Consider the following 16,760-nt stretch of genomic DNA (forward strand, 5'->3'; position numbering starts at 1 on the left):
GGACTCACTAAATGATTAAGATGGAAGACAGACTTTACATCCTCTCTGGTCTGATGCTTTATCAACATCTATGAACTATTCTTTATTGAAAAAACCAAGGAAATCCCTAGAGAAATATTATTTCAATAAGATGCATCCCAGCTTTGCATCCAAAATAACTATCTTGACCAGACTTTTTTTTTTTTTTTACCATTTCCCCCCTTTTTTAACAAAAAGCGGCATGGAGCAGCAGCAGGACTCAAAAGGAAGATACAAACCCCCCCAAAAAAAGATTAATACATGTCAGGTCCTTCAAGAAGTTTAATTTTCTCAGATTTCTCTTCTGAAATTTGTAGTAACTGGTGAGTAATCTCCACAGCAGAGCCACAAGACATCTTCATGCAGAAAATTAAACCAAACCTCTCCTTTGCTGAGAATGTTGTGCTATTTGGTCAATACAAGATTTAACACTTTTTCTGTTTATGGTTTCATAAGGCATCCTGCTGTGCATTCCTGCAGACTGCCAGCCTGTGCCACCTCAGCAATCACAGCTCACCACAATGCTGGAAATGACCAGGCTGCAGCTCCTAAGTAAGCAGAACCAGGGTAAAGAACAACAGGACCACTCACTTCCTCTCCTAAAAGCAGCAGGTGCTGTGCTAGAAACTGCACTGACACCAAGATGCAACTCTGCAGTTGCTCTGTCTGTACACTGAAATGCTTTTCTCATTCTGGCAAACAAGGAATTGCCCAGAACTATGCTAAACAGTGCAAGAAATTTAAAATTCTTTCTTTCAAAGGCAAAGCGTAGAAACACTTTGCCTTAGGCCTAAGATGAGGACACTAAAAATCAGACATGCTACTTCCTAACCTAATGATTTCCTTCGTGTTAAAATCTAAGTCGCTCACCTTTTTGGAAAAGTTCCAATCACATTTTTTAAGGCAGTAAATTCAATCACTACGAATCTTCCATTGCCCTTCCCAATTTCCACAAAGAAAAACTGTTGGCAGTGAAAGAACTAAAATGGAGTTTGAAGCACACCTAAGAGAGAACAAACAGCAATAAAGTAAAATAGGGCTAACAAGATACAAACCAACTATTTTGTATCTGTTTTTTTGTATGTTGTGTATCTACATGGTGTTGCACAAGACAAGCTTATGCAGATAAGGAAGTATTTATAATTAGCCCTGAACTAAACTCTGCAATTATGCTGCACATACAGAAGTATCATACAGATACTTGGACAGAGACCACTGAAGTTGGAAGGCACTGCTGTCACATTTTATATGCATAGTGACACCACCAACGTGGATCTCAGGATCACATCCCATTTCACAGCAGATACCTTGGCTGGATTTTAACAGATCATGTACAATTTTATTAGAATTATCAAAATCAAGAAGAAACACTAGAACAAACTGTCTCATTAAAAAAAACAAAAAACAAGTCTCCAAAACTCCCTTGGAGATTTTAAGAACTAAGCTTTTGTTTGTCACCAGCTAGCTACTAAAACAGGTAATTTCAAGACAGAAAACAGTATGTATAGATCTGTGCTTCTATCTTTCATGTAACTGGTGAGGTTATTCTCCAAACAGAACTATGAAGCTCTTGGAAGGATTCTGATCATATGGTCTGCAGCTTCTGTATCAAAATCCTCATTTTGATGGCCAATAGGTGGCAATTTACTTAAATGTTGTCATGTACTGGTATAGCAGCAATCATATGAATGCAGTTGCTGTTAGCTGTAAATGCCAAAGGCTTCCAGGCCAAGTCACTCAGGAGAAGCTAAAGCAGAAAGATGAAATGGAGGATGGGCACAGAAGTAGCTGCAATAGCACAGGGCCCCAGCTGCCTGTGAACACACCCACTGGGATTCACAGAAGTGGAAATAAACTTTTACCAGTGAACAGAACAAGAGAGAAGACTGAAGGTTTAAATGAACATAGATGAGGGGGCAACATGACAGAAAATACAATTAAAAGATAAATAAAAAGCAAAGGGTTTCTAAATTAAAAGAATTTACAACTTTATATGGTTCTAAACTGTGCCCCCCTCAACTAAAAACCTGTAGATCTTTAGGGCCAGGTCTGTAGAACCTTCCTCTCCATGTATCTACAACCAGCTTAAAAAACAAACATTTCTTTCTCCACACCCCACAGTCCAGCAGTAGAAACAGCACCAAGAGATGGCAGCGTGTAGTCTCAAAAGCTGGAGTTCACCTTACTTAAAACCAACTCCTCTTCTAAATTATGCAGCAAGATTTACACATTCTGAGAAAAATTGAAACATAATTAAGGATGTGGAAAAGTACACATGAAAAATAAGGGAACTGAGACTAGAATACAAAGGCACGAGCACACAGAACAGACAATATCCAACTTTTAACCATCCCTTTCCATACTCGAAGTAGCAGAACCTGAAAGATGTCAAATTCAAAAGATTTAATCAGATTTTTCTCAGACACTAGTTAACTTGCAAGTTTGCTCCTACAAAGAATCAAGACTTCTCAACTTCTCTCACTTTAGCAAAGGTCATTAAAGTCTACATTCAAAACAGGAGTATTTTTAAGTAATATAGGCTATAACTCCTCATGCTTTTGATCTAACACTCACCTTGTACTACTGGATATCAGAAAAAAATACCCTTTACAGAGACACTCAGTTTTTTCCACCCTGCTCAGGAGCATGCAACTCCAATCTTAACTGTGCACCATGAAAAGCCAACTACTCAACCAAGTTCAGTAGCTCTGAATGTTCTGAAAGGAGACATATTGCATGTGAACACTAAATGAATCATTTCCTCTAGCCCTCACACAACTCTCCTTTTAATCTTCTTCTCTGAATCCTACTAGGATCTATTATTGAGATTACTGATTTAGCTAATTGCCAAGGCTTGGCTGAAGAGATGTTTTTTCTATCCATAGTTGTTCATCTAAGACCATCCCATGCAGTTTCTCCCAATGACACCAACATTAAAGTTTAGCAAGTGACCATTCTCTCTGCAAAAACCTCAGATCTAATTTCTACTCTGTTCCAGAAGAATAACTTACCATTTCAGAAAAAGACAGAAGGGTCTTGTAAATAATTTTGAGAATAATGTCCATAATGTCTCTGTTTCAAAAAACAGAAGTTCTACAACTGTTGAGTCTCTGACTATTTTATGCATCTCAATGGCAAACACCTTGCAGATGTCTCAATAAAAGCATCTGTAATCCTTCTTTAAAGCCAGTGGTTTTTTTTGTTGTTTTTGTCATTGTCCTTGGCTCTCCTATTTAAGAACCACTTTTAACCCCTTCTCACTCTTACAGGTAAACTTGTAGTTCTTCAATTAGTTTAATACAACACTAGTTAGTACTTGCAGGCTTCTGCTATTCTATATTCTCTCTCTGCCATGCCCACTTCCCATCTAAAAAACTTTCTTGAAGTGACTGTGTCACTTGTGCTTGCAAACTGAGAGTGCATCATTTCTAGCTGTGCCTGACAGCACTACTATTCTGTCCAAACAAGAAATAAGTTAATTTGCTGAATTTCTGGCTCTAGCTATCAACCAACTGAATGAAATGTCAGACATTCTGCAACTAAGAATAAGATTAAAAGGAGTCAGGTGCACTAGTTGCAAAAATGAAGTTGCTAAAGTTAAACAATTAAACACAGTTCATTTTTTCTTATTTAATAAATTATATAAAAAAGTGAAACTTTTTTTTACACATTATTAAAAAACAGTTTCTTATCTAACTTCAGCAATAATACAAGCAAAAATGAAACCGATTTAGATTTTTGGGTGGACATTCCATATCCCATTTAAGTGGAGTCCAGTGCGCACAGCCTCACAAGTACTGATGATTTTCACTCCCAGGGTTGGTCTTCTTTTGTGCTGTTCTGGTTCCATAGATGGCCTCACTGTTCATTTGGGGGGAAAAAAACCCAAAACAAATGAAACAAACAAAAACCAAACCCATATTGCTTGGTCAACATTGAAAAAAAAAAAACAACAAAATGTGGCAAGTTTTAACACCTGTTCAAACCATAAGTACTTTTGTATCATCATACAGATGTTCAGTTATGTTTGTCACAGCAACAGTAACATGGCATTTTATCTTTAGCCTTGTAGAAGAAATGAAACCCGACAGTTTATGCACATACACACACAGAGTACACTTGACAAGAACACTTTTATGTGGTTTACATTTCACTTTTATTTAATCCTCAAAACTGCCCATATTGCAGGGATTTTCTTGATGAAATATGGAACTGAGCAATTAATTCTACAAAATTATGGTAAAAACTTGCTCGTTTTTCTACCTTTATTGCTAAGAAACTTTACAGGTGCACAGTTTGTAAAAATAACCCTTTTAAGACTGAATGTATACACATGCTACAGGATTTTTAAAAATGACATTAGCATAGCACCTCCAGATGGGGCAAATGCAGTGCTGAACACAGACAGAATGTTTACGAAGTTAGAACAGCTCATTTATTTTACAGCTTCTAAAGGGAAGAAATTGTTCAGTCCTAAAAGGGTTAAGTAGAAACCCTAATATACTTCTTTTTCTAACAAAGCTGCCACTCAATCCCACAGTACAGTGCTTGAAAACAAAGTCAAAAGTCTGGCACAGGAAAGTATACACATTTGTTCAGTACTCATAAACACAGCTGCTTTTGAAAGAAAGTAAATAATATGGTTAATAATTGAAGAGCATCTTAGTTTCAAGATGGACATCTCTATGGAGTCATTTAATCCACAAGTGGGTAGCTTACTTCCAATAGATAATTTAATTCACTAGGCATTAATATTTTCTATATGGGGAATTCATCAATTTATGTCTTGAGTTAATGTCTTTTCATGTAACCATTCTGATTTTTTAAGTCTGTGCAATGAAAACAAGTACAGAATACCATTATTAACATAGTTGTGGGATGCCCTTGGGGCAAATAATTAGGAAAAACATCAGCAGCAGATTATTAAAGACTACTCTAGTGTTGAATTCTGAAACGCAGTTCCAAGCAACAGAAAACAAGAAAAGGCATAGCTAAATTAGAGCACTCACTTTGCTTCTTCTTCCTATAGTTGGAACTATAACAACATTCTGAACACAGACTCAATTTCTATGTATATAGAATTAACAGCAGACTTAACAGCTAGACTTGAACAGTTATAAGAGTTTCATAGTGAAACATTTTATAAGTAGTTTTATCAAAATCTTGAGATATTGTTAATATCATGAAAATTGTTAACAGCTCACAAGGCCAATATATGTAACAATTATCACCCCACAGAAAAAAAGTTCAGGAAGATAATATATCTGAACAACTGGACGTATTAACAACAGTAAGGACCTGGAAGACCATTTCTGTACTACAGAATAACTACTGGCAACAAGAGAGCCACAAGCCAAATGAAAAAATGTGGTTTAAAATGGTATTGTAAGCAGAATAGGCTCTTTTTTCACCCACTTGGCTGTAGTGCGTAGAACAGCAGATATTAGGATAAATCTTTACAAGTCAAGGGACATTATATCTATTGGGCAAAATTACCGCATGTAAAGAAACTGAATATAAAAAGTATTGCATTTATATGTAAAAAAATTTAAAATAATGAGTATAAAAGCACGTGTCAAGTTCTGAAAAGCTATTTTAAATAGTCTTTGAAGGTTAAAAAGCTTGTTCTGGTTTGCCTGCTGTGTGTCTATCATGGTTTCTTGAATACCCTCTAAATCTGATATATGTATCTTGCTTATTTTAATTCTCAGTCTAATTAGTGATGAAAATCTGTGGCTCTTGAACTAAGCTGTACTGTAAGATATTTATGTGCTTCTAACAAAAACACTGTGAAACGATTCCTGCCACAACACAATAACCCAAAATTTTGCACACACAAAGGTAAACAGATTTGCAAGTAAATGCCAGTAAACAGTTTAAAACAGAGATAAGGCCACAATGAATCCTGCCCTTGGTCACTGAAATGGAGATGAGGTGAGGCAGCATTCACTAGTGCTAGGAACCAGCACTGCGACTACGTCACAGGAACACGTTCTGCAGTACAGAGGAACGAGTGTGAAGGCCTGTGGTAGAATACAAGCACATTTCAGGAGGACAGTGGCACTGATTTTACTAGTTGCTAAATATGCTTTATAACCAATTTCTTCCTTTAAACACATTGTTTTCACACACACAACAGAGCACTAAAGCAAACAGGTAGAATGGAGCGTCAGAGTACACAAATATGGTGCAGAGACGATGCTTTAAAATGGTGGTGGGTGTTGAAACCGCAATCAGTGGTCAGAAATAAAAACCCTATGAAAATGGTCAACAGGTAAGCTTGTAAGCAATGCACTGTAGGAAACCACAGGTTCACATTTACACAGCAGTTGTGACTTTTGCTTCAGGGTACAGAAAAGGCTGAACACACCATGAAATTTTGGCTTTTAAAGAGGAAGATCACACTGTCAGAACTTGTCCTACAAGTCTATGCCTAGCTCTGTGACTACAAATGAACTACTGGGGTACGTTCAAATACAAATGAAGCAAGCAGGTCTACAAGGAGGGACAAAACATGGTAAAGTCAAAATGAAAAACAAATGCAACAACCAACAAAGTCAAAGTGCAAATGAGCCTTGAATTTATGCTGGAGAGAAGACTTGAATGTTGCACAAGCTGTTGGCAGGGAAAGGGAAACCCACAGGAAACAAGGATGGGAGGAGTTGACATCTTCATAGTGCTTTTATGATTTTCTATTTGCCCGTTTCTAAGTAATAAAATTTACTTCTAGTTATTACTGTATGATCACTTCACAATGAAAGCACGTTCTCAATACAAGTGTTACACAAAAGTCTGGCCTAATTTACTGAACAGTATGAAGAAAAACATGCTTGTTGTGATTCTCAAGTGATGAAGGGCATCACCTACCAATCCCATTTGTAGCACATACTTCTCATGGTACTTTAGTTTCATGCCAACAAGACAGAAGACATGCTGCCAAATGAAGTTATTGGGAACATTCCACTTTTGAAATAAAACATTTAACTTACACTTAATACAAATTATGTACAAGATTAGAAAAACCTGAACAGATCCTGAAACATTTTCAGATGTAATATGACTGAGCAAGGAAGAGGGGGAGTAACCCAGTAACAACCCTTCAAAAACACCAACATATGCCTGTGACATGAACAATCATTAATATGACTGCTTGAGATGCCACTTTTAGGAAAAAAAACTCATGTAATGTTAGAACCTCATGAATTATCACTATAAATACATATTTAAAAAAGAAAAACAGAAATAACTATTAACAATGACTGAAAACAGAGCACTAAAGTTAACATACATTGCATGTATTGCAGGCAAGGCAGAGGCATTTTTTAAAGCTTTTGCACAGACTTCATATAATCTTAAAAAAAATATGCTGGCCTTTACAAGGTTCTACTTGCTGAAATAAAAACAATTTCAGTTCATAAAAAGTCACAAGACTTCAGTTTAAAAAAAGGAACAGTTCCAGCCACAGACCAAAAATATATATTTTTTTTTAAAACTGGAAGAGTATGGTAATTAGATTATACAAGCATGGTCAGGCTTGGAACCTGAATATACTTCAGAGCAAAAGCTCAGAGGAAAAAAAAATATAAACTATTTGGTAACAAAAGTGTACTATATGTTGTGATACAAAAAAGGTATGGTGAAAATGTACCTTTTATACTAAAGCTTATACAAGTTCCTTGGTCCATAAAAACTATGTTGTGTTCATGTTTTCTAGTTTGCTCAACATGTATCCCAGCCACATTTTTGTTTCTTGCCCACTAAAAAAAACCACAGCTGAAAAATAGATTTTCAATAAAGTTCTTATGTTTCGGATGTTGGTTTTTTCTTTTTTTATTGTGGCTTCTGTTTTTAAGATCAGCACTTGCAGGTAACAAGGTTGAAATCATATCACCTAAAATGGAAAAGTGTTTTCCCATGAAACCACAAAAATTGTTCAGTTCTCTTGAATGTAGCACAAAAAGTCAATGAAAGTCCAAACAAACAACAGTAGTTAGGAAACTACAGTTGCCGTAGATGATGTGACATTGGTGGGGTTTGTGCTGACGCTTGTGTAACTTCCCTCACTGTTTGTGTTTGTTTCACTGGAGGCCATGAGGCTTGAGTTGGCTCTGAGGATTGCTCCAGCAGCACTGCAGTGTGGCCGTGGCCCTGGCTCCGGGGTGTATGTAAAGGTAAGGCTGGTGGAGTAAATGATGCCATCGTTACGGACCAAAGTTACTGGAACCTGGACTGGCTGTCGGACCCACCTCCAGCCCTCTCGAAACGCAGAAATGTCTGGAACAACACAAAGCATGCTCTCTGCACATCTGAAAAACAGGAGAGGCAGCTGAGTACAATGTCCTTAAGTTGAAAGCATTCAATAGAATAGTTCTGTTACCAATGCAACACAACAGAAGGGGACCTACAATATTCAACTAGTGCACACACCGACCACTTCAGGGCTGACCAAAAGTTACAATCCAATTATTAAAGCCCAATTCCCTTTATGTAGTTAAACACAGAGAGGCTTGGGGCATCAACTGCCTTTCTAGGAAGCCTGTTTAGTGTCTGACTACCTTGTCAGTAAAGAAATGCTGCCCAATGTCCAGTCTAAATCTTCCCTGGGGCAGCTTTAAACCATTCCCATGCATCCTGGCACATGACAGCAGGAAGCAAAGCCCAGCAGCTCCCTCTCTACCTCCCCTCCTCAGGAAGCTGCAGAGAGCAATGAGGTCACCTCTCAGCCTCCTTTTCTCTAAACCAGACAAGCCCAAAGTCCTCAGCTGCAACTCCTTGGGCTTTCAAGCCCTTCACCATCTCTGGACATGTTCTGGTACCTGAACATCCTTCTTAATGGGGAGCCCCCAACTGCAGGCAGTGCTGGTGGTGAGGCTGCACCAGTGCTGACTGCAGTGGCACAGACACATCTTCTGACCAGCTGGATGCACTCTGGCCTCCATGCTGCCAGGGCACATTGCTAACTCATCCTGAGCCTCTGGCAACCAGCACTCCCAGACCCCTTTCTGCAGTGCAGAAACGTGTACACTTGAGTGTGTACACAAGTATACACTCTTCAAAGCACCCAGTAAAACATAAACACCACAGAAGTAAATAGAAAATATTGTACCTGTACATGGTTTCAGCTTCCACATCCCCAAACCAGACACGTAAATTTGGAGTGAAGTTCTGTCCTGTAAGTTCCAACATTGCTACATCCCCACCACCATTCAACTGGAAATGGAGCAAACAGAAAAAGAACAAGAAAATCCCCCCCAAATATGTATTATTAAAAATAAACACTCTCCCCTCAGAAAAAACTCAACAAACAAAAAAAAAACAAACTCCACCAACCAAAAAAAACTCACAAACAAAACCTCTACATGCAGATAAGAACTTACAGTGCTGTTTTTATCAGCTGGACAAAACCAAAACACAAACACAATCTACACAACTGAAGTATAAAGTAGTAACACATCTAAAAGATACTGCCAATTAATTTGATACTATGAAGGAATTTCCAAGTTTTGATAATAGCTGTTTAGAATAGATGTCAAGAAGGCTTTGAAAACAGACAACAAAATCTTTCAGAGGGGTGTTAGAGGAGCTTTAAGTTTTTCCTGTGCCAAATGCTGTTTTTTTTTTTTTTTTTTGGAATGTTCTCTTTGATCTGTAATTGGCAAGAGTCAAAAACAATTTCTAAATAATCAAACAGAAGTCCTAAGGATATCACTACCATGGTAGTTTCAGATATTAAATTCTAATTGTATACAACAATATTAGTACTATTCCTATGATGGATAGGCTCATGTATTCTGAAATGTAAGAAAGAAAAATTATTACAACAAAGTAATTTTATTATTTATAAAGCTATTAAGACTGTTTTCCTACAGTATTTCACAAGGATACCATGAAGGTTACATGGGTAAGACAAAAATAATCTCACAGAAAACCAGTTTATTAAAACAAACTACTAACTTACTTGAAGACTTTCCACAACAGGCACAGGTGTCACTGGAGCATGGACTGGACCCATCCCCTCATAAAATGTGTATTCTGCTTTGTCTGTGCTAATGATTGTCCAAGAAGCTCCATCATTAATCATTTCTTTATTTGGTTCTTTTGGGCATGGAGTGGCCTTAGAGAGAAAGAAAAGTTTAAAATCTGATCTGTAGAGATGTTTGTCAAGTCACAGACCTAAAAACCAACTCAGTAACAACGCCTGTTATTTCAAAAACACGTTTCCTTATGTTTTCCTCTAAAAATGACCTAGAGAAACCCTCTTCACATTTCAGAAAAACTACTAGAAAACTAGTATTTGTGAGAACACCATAACTCTCACCTACAACACTGTCACCTCTCCAACCTTATGTTTGAGTTTTATTTTAGTTCAACTTTCAAAGTTTTAATGTTATTCAATAGGCATTAACAAAAAAAAAAAAACAACAAAACTACAGCAACTGGAAGCAGCTGCTTTAAAACAGATCTCTTATTAAGGCAAGATGTCTAAAACAGCTACATGTAACAATTATCACCCCACAGAAAAAAAGTTCAGGAAGATAATATATTTGAACAACTGGACGTATTAACAACAGCAAGGACCTGGAAGACCATTTCTGTACTACAGAATAACTACTGGCAACAAGAGAGCCACAAGCCAAACCCTAAGCTTTTCTCCACCTGCTGGAGAAAAAAATATTTCAGAGATAGTTTTATTCTTTACAGACAAATCAAATTTCTGTGGCTTTTCAAGTTACTGTGGGCAACTGCCACAGCTGTCTATGTTTACTCTCTTTGCGAAGAGCAACACATGGCAGCTCTGCTGAGTTCATCATGAAACAAGACTATTATCAACTGTACCATTTCCTATTTGCTGTAACCTAGAAAGGGACACACGAATAAGTGGTGCAACTCCACTGGCACATGTAAGCCACAGTATCATGACCACATGCACAAGTTTCTAGTGTGTTTCCTATTTCTCCACTGGAGAAACCAGAATTCATTTTCAAGACAGACATGGAAGAAGATTATGAGAAAAGAAAAACAGATTTGGAAAGGCACAGATAACAATTTGTTGCTTTCCATCCTCTCTTTTCAAAACAAAATATTAGACTCCCATTCAAAACCTACTGCAAAAATGGCATTCATACATATATTGGGGATACTTGAGAAAACTTTGCAATTACACTTATCTATTGAAATAGTTTTGAACAACTCACTTGAAATTGGATTATTCTCTCCTGGGAAAGGCACAAATACATTCTCTCAGTGTCTTTAAGGTAAAATGCACATTTATGGAGCTGTGATACTGGATCATCTGCATCCAATAATGCCGTTTGTTTATCTACTTTTCGAATTATCTGTGAATGAAAATTGTACATATATACTTAGAACAATTTCTATACTTTATTACATATATACAGTCAGTAAAGGAAGTGAAAAGTAATTTTTATAAGATTTCCATGCCTCTCATTTTGGTACCAACACTAGATTCATAATTCTTAATGCTTTTGAAACAAGAACACAACATGGAAGTGATACCCAGTACTACTTCAATGTGCTGCAGGCATATATATTTTATCTATTTTTGCTGAAGGAGTGGGGAAAAAAATCGAAGCTTCAGCAAAATCTACTTTTGTTTCATTTGCTGGTGTAAAAGAGCAGTTATTAATTATATTGTTATCTTCATTTATTATTAATTACTATTTTTAGTAATTATTATGTTTCTACAGAATCTTTCACTACTGATAGGATCAACAACATTCTGTGGCAAACTGGTTGCTGAAGGAAAAGAATTAAATAAGGATTAACTAAAGGTATTGAGATGTCTTTAAATACAGTTTTGGAAACAACAATCATAACATATCTTATCAGTAGTTGGTCATTAAATATTACTTAAAGACAACCACAAAGAACAACTGTTCCTTACATTTGGCAGTGCAGTGAAAAAATATCTGCTGACTGAATTCAGATCTCTTTGGCCAATTAATTTCTAAAATCAAGAGCTATTCCCTTAGATAGTGAAAATCTGTAGCTCGTAATTTTAACTCAACTCCTAGAAAGAAGTTTAATGCTTTATGCAACACTACCAGATGCAACAGCCAAAGTGCCTGAATATTTCTAAGCTGACAATCAGAAACCAAATTGTCCTCTGCAATATCCAATTATAACAGAGTATTATTAGCAAAATAAATTTAAAGGTTAATTTTTTTCTTCTAAATTCTTTGCATTTGCTTATAAAATATGTGCAAGTTATCTTTTAATTGCATCACCTTCCATCAGTCCTGTAAGCAGTATGACAAATGTTCCCCATAGCAAACAAACCAGGAACTTTTAGCCTAATTTGTTTTAATCTGTTTCTACTTACAAATAAGGTTTCTGGAATAATAAGTGGTGGCATCTCATTTCATCAATAAAAGCTATTAACATGAAGCCCACAAAAAGGTGACATCCTCTTACTGAATTTCCTGTGCTTGAACCATATCTGTAGTGTAACCAGTATAACTGCTTTTCTTGTCAAACAAAATTTTCATTTTGTACCTTTTACACTGAGCAGACTATTATCTTCTTCTTTTAGCTAAGTTTGGTATTGGGAGAGAAATTCACATTACAGTCCCAGCAAAATTAGTCTGGAAAGGGGAACAAAAGCCTGACTGCAGGAAGTCAGTTTTTACATTGGTGCATTCTAAAGATTGCTTCTACCTAAACTGGAGTTAGCAGAGCCTTGTACAAAACTTGTAATGAGCTCACAAACCACAATTTCACAGAAGATGCCATATGAAGCACTATTGATTATTAATCACATAAAATTCCACTAAGGCTGGCATTAAGTGCATAAAACAGGGAAAAAAATCTATAATTATACTTAACTTTATTTACAAAACCCAGTACTGTGTATCCAGAAGTAATATTTTATTTGATTCACAAACCTTAACTGGTTATTCCAAAGGCAATTCCCATGTTTAAGATTTAAAACAGATAGTATTAATAAAGATGAAAAAATTGTTTTTGCAAGCTGTTACTGGTATAATATATCCTCAGGAGTACACAGAAGTGCTTTTATGTTCAAATCAGTCAAGCATTTCTAAAGTTATACTGGAACTCAACACATGGAAGAGTCCTACTGGCTGAAAATATTTTATTCATCTATTCAATATCAAATTTGAAGCATTTTGGAACAGAGAAATCTACAATACTCTTTTTAAAATAGACAGAGTAACAGATTTTGGCAGGCTTAAATTCTGAAAAGTTTCCTATCTTATTTTACAAATTGTTCTTTGTTTAGAGAAATAATCTGCAGAAACAAAAATATGCTTTAATTAAAATAAATGCCATTTGCCATAAAAAACATGTATTACCCAAAGGCTACATACAAGACTAAAAACTGTGAACACAGCAAACCCAACTACGGAATTACACTAAACTGCCATCTATAAATTAGTTACAGCATTGGAGAAATGAAACTGTACCAGTCTCGGGAGTGCCATGCCAGTAACTGAGCATACAAGTTTGACAGTCTGCCCATAATGAATGTAGCCATCTCTCACTGTGAATTCTTCTCCTTCTGATTCATCATCATCCACTGCATAAAACAGGAATTTTCAGAATTACTTGTTTTAATCACCATTTTTCTTGGTATGAGAAACATTTAACATCACACTGTTACATCAAATATACACTCAGTAACAAAACAAGTGTGCATATGGGCAATTAATATGGAGGAAAAAATGCAGGATGTTTTTTTTTGTGAGGATGAAGGAAAGAAAGTGAAGAAAAATATACAGATTTGCTTTTACTTACACAGGTGAATGTAAAATGCTCCCCACTGTTGTGAACTGGCATGGAAATTACCACCTTCTACGTGCAAATATCTGGTGCTAACTGTTTGGGATCGAAGTCTATTAAATAGTGCCACTTTTGTCCCTGATGCAATACATACTGCAAGGAACACATACAGACTTGAGATTATAAAATTACTTCATTATTACATAGAAAAGTATCGAAAAATCACAAGTAACATAAACTAAACTGAAGAATACTTGAAGTCAAGACTTAATTATGAAATATTGGTGAATTTAGAAAATATTTATATTTGTGACAGACCAAAAATAGACATAAAATTATGAGTGCAATAACATACATAGTGGCTGTTCTCCAAAGGCATGCTAGCTCACAGAATTCTGCCACTTAGCCAAATGGGCTAGAGCTTGCCAGCTGAACACTCCTTCTGCTCATAGTTCTCCAGCAGCTGATTTAAGCAGAAGCTTTAGCTTGCCCTTGAGAAGTACTTAAGACAACTTTCAGCAATCATTTGAAGTATATTTGAAATATAAAGACACAGTATTCTTACAAATCACAAGCAATTGAAAGGAAGACAGATGTAACTATGTCAAATTATAACCATGCAACTTGTAATGTTCTCAGATCTGAACATATTTATCATTCAAAAGAGAGAAATGTAAAGTTTGCTCCCCTAAAAAAAAACCAGCAACTAAAATTTTGCCATCAGAACGGGCATGTTGTTCTACTTGGTTCATATTTACTATTGAAGAATGCTTGGTTCATAATCACTATCCATCAAAACTATCTGTCTGAACACAAATTCAACAGTGCATACTCTGAGCCCACGGGCGTGAACTGCACAGCAACAGATTGCCTTTAGTCATGTGCCAAGCTAGCGGCCCCGAGATCCACATTCCATAGGTGAATGGGTTCCAGCCCAACACAGATGGAAGAGCCTTTTAAAGCACTAGTGAAGAGAGAGAGAAAAAACAAACAAAAAAAAAAGGGTATCTCTTGAGGTGCTCCAGTGGTATGCAGGCAAAAAAAGGTGGAGGAAAAGCAAAAACGTTCCCAATTATACATTAGCACCAGAGATACCGTTAGTTGAAAAACATGGTAAGCAAATAAATCTGGGTGAAATATCACCATACAGATTTCTTAAATGACTACTTAAAAGGAACCATGCAAAACAAAAATCAGAACAACATGAAAATGGTATGAGACAGCAAGAAGGTGGCTGTGATGTGACAAAGTGTTTGGATAACATGCTGCTACTCATTTATCCACAATCTGAAAGCAATCCCTTTGATACTGATCAAAACATTCTAAGCACCAGATCATGGCAATTAAAGAGATCCAAAAGCTTAGAAAGTTGAGGTAGACCATTCTTTATACACTTGACACACTTGTCTACATGAATTCATTCCTCAGAAAACATGGGGGTTTGGGTGGGCCTATTATATTTACTAAATAATTAACCATGACTGCATAAAACTCAACAGGTTAACCTATCTATATTGGAATATTTTAAAATACACTGAAGTGTACAGTTCTAAAATACAGCAAAAAACTGGAGTTGAAAATTTCAATGTATTTATTTCTCTTGTAGTCAGACCTTAGAATACATAACAAAAAAGTAGTATGAAACAAAATTAATTGCTAAATAAAGAAGAAACAGAGAAATACTTACAGTCTGCGTTTTTCAGTGACTGTTTCTTTTTCGAGGGTTTGGAGATGACTTTGATCCGTTTACTGAGGAACACGCCGATGTCATCACTATTGCCATAGAACATTTTTACCGATAACATGAAGTGCTTTCTCTTGTCTGAGTCTGATATGTATAATGTTTTGGCAGTGCAATAATTCTGTAGGTGAAAACATACTGTGCTTTATTCTTTGAAGGCAACCCAGTTCAAGAAACTAGGCATATTTAACTATGAATAAAATAGGAAAATTGATGCAATAGTTTCTAAAACAGATGAGGACTTGTTTTTTCCATCTCTTCCCTATGCATTTCTTTTATGACTGTTTAGCTTTGTGAACAGTGCTGCACCCAACCTCATTATTCTATCATCATTCCAAAGACCCTTACCAGGACTAGAAGAGACGACTGCAGACCGTAACTGTGTCAAAGCCACCTGTGAGGGGTCAAGAGCACTACTAAAAATTACATTTGATTAGGGCTGTACAGACCCTGCACTGGGCATGCACAAGGGCCCACCTGTGCAGAAAATGTATTCAGCTGGACTTTTCTTGAAAGGATGGGAAATGATTGGGTTTTGAAACACAAGGAAGTTACTTTTGTCTAAGTGTTGATGCTAGGTGACAACAGAGTTAAAAAAAATCTCATAAAGAACTTCAATTATTCTTTATTCTTTTCCTATTTTGAATATATGAAGCATTTCTGGTAGACTGTGCTGGAAATACCAGGTAGCTATAAAATACTGCTTAATGAAACAACCAGGTAAAATGAACACTTCTGCTGCTAGTTCTATTCCAACTGCTTAAGTCATCACAAACACCTTAAAAAATCTTGTTAGCAATTTATACCACTGTAAAAATGACCTACTAAATTTTTAAGATGCTACTTCAATTGCATTTTTAGGCAAAGGAACTTAAAGTAGCAGATGTTTTGATATTTCCTTGATAAGATTATCCATCCACTCATGCAAGCCAAGGAGCAGGACAGAGAATTTGGGCCAGAAACCATATTTTAGTTAGCCACTGATTCTAGCAAATAACCTAACAGTTTATTGAGTCTGCATCAACAACCCACAAATTAAATGTTAGTACCTTGCTATGACCCTAGGAGCCAAAACCAACTATTCAATTGTTCTAAATATTTTGAGGGATTTTTTTCAAACCACTATGCAATACCTAGAAAGAAAATGATCCAAAAATAAGAAAGGGCATTCTTTGAAATATACACCTTGTAGCTATAATATCCTTTGCAGTTAGTTATCTTAGTGGTTTATTACAGTTTT

At 36.3% G+C, this 16,760-nt stretch overlaps 1 protein-coding gene across 4 annotated transcripts in view; it reads right to left on the reverse strand.

Moving 5' to 3' along the window:
• Positions 1–1,331: 1,331 nt before the first annotated feature.
• The window catches only part of RBPJ (recombination signal binding protein for immunoglobulin kappa J region), a 56,964-nt gene continuing 41,535 nt past the window's right edge, over positions 1,332–16,760 (reverse strand). For 3 of the 4 annotated variants that reach the window (XM_054632606.2, XM_054632610.2, XM_054632605.2), the window contains exons 5-11: positions 15,467–15,641; positions 13,795–13,932; positions 13,464–13,576; positions 11,214–11,354; positions 9,977–10,132; positions 9,125–9,228; positions 1,332–8,324 (exon numbers count right to left, since the gene is read on the reverse strand). In XM_054632606.2, coding sequence (XP_054488581.1) covers positions 8,009–8,324; positions 9,125–9,228; positions 9,977–10,132; positions 11,214–11,354; positions 13,464–13,576; positions 13,795–13,932; positions 15,467–15,641 — 1,143 coding nt within the window. In that variant the 3' untranslated portion in view covers positions 1,332–8,008. The remainder of the gene's footprint in view (positions 8,325–9,124; positions 9,229–9,976; positions 10,133–11,213; positions 11,355–13,463; positions 13,577–13,794; positions 13,933–15,466; positions 15,642–16,760) is intronic. The other variant, XM_077177648.1, reaches the window with a different exon arrangement.

Source organism: Agelaius phoeniceus, chromosome 4 (assembly GCF_051311805.1).
Source record: "Agelaius phoeniceus isolate bAgePho1 chromosome 4, bAgePho1.hap1, whole genome shotgun sequence".
NCBI classification, from domain to species: Eukaryota; Metazoa; Chordata; class Aves; order Passeriformes; family Icteridae; genus Agelaius; species Agelaius phoeniceus.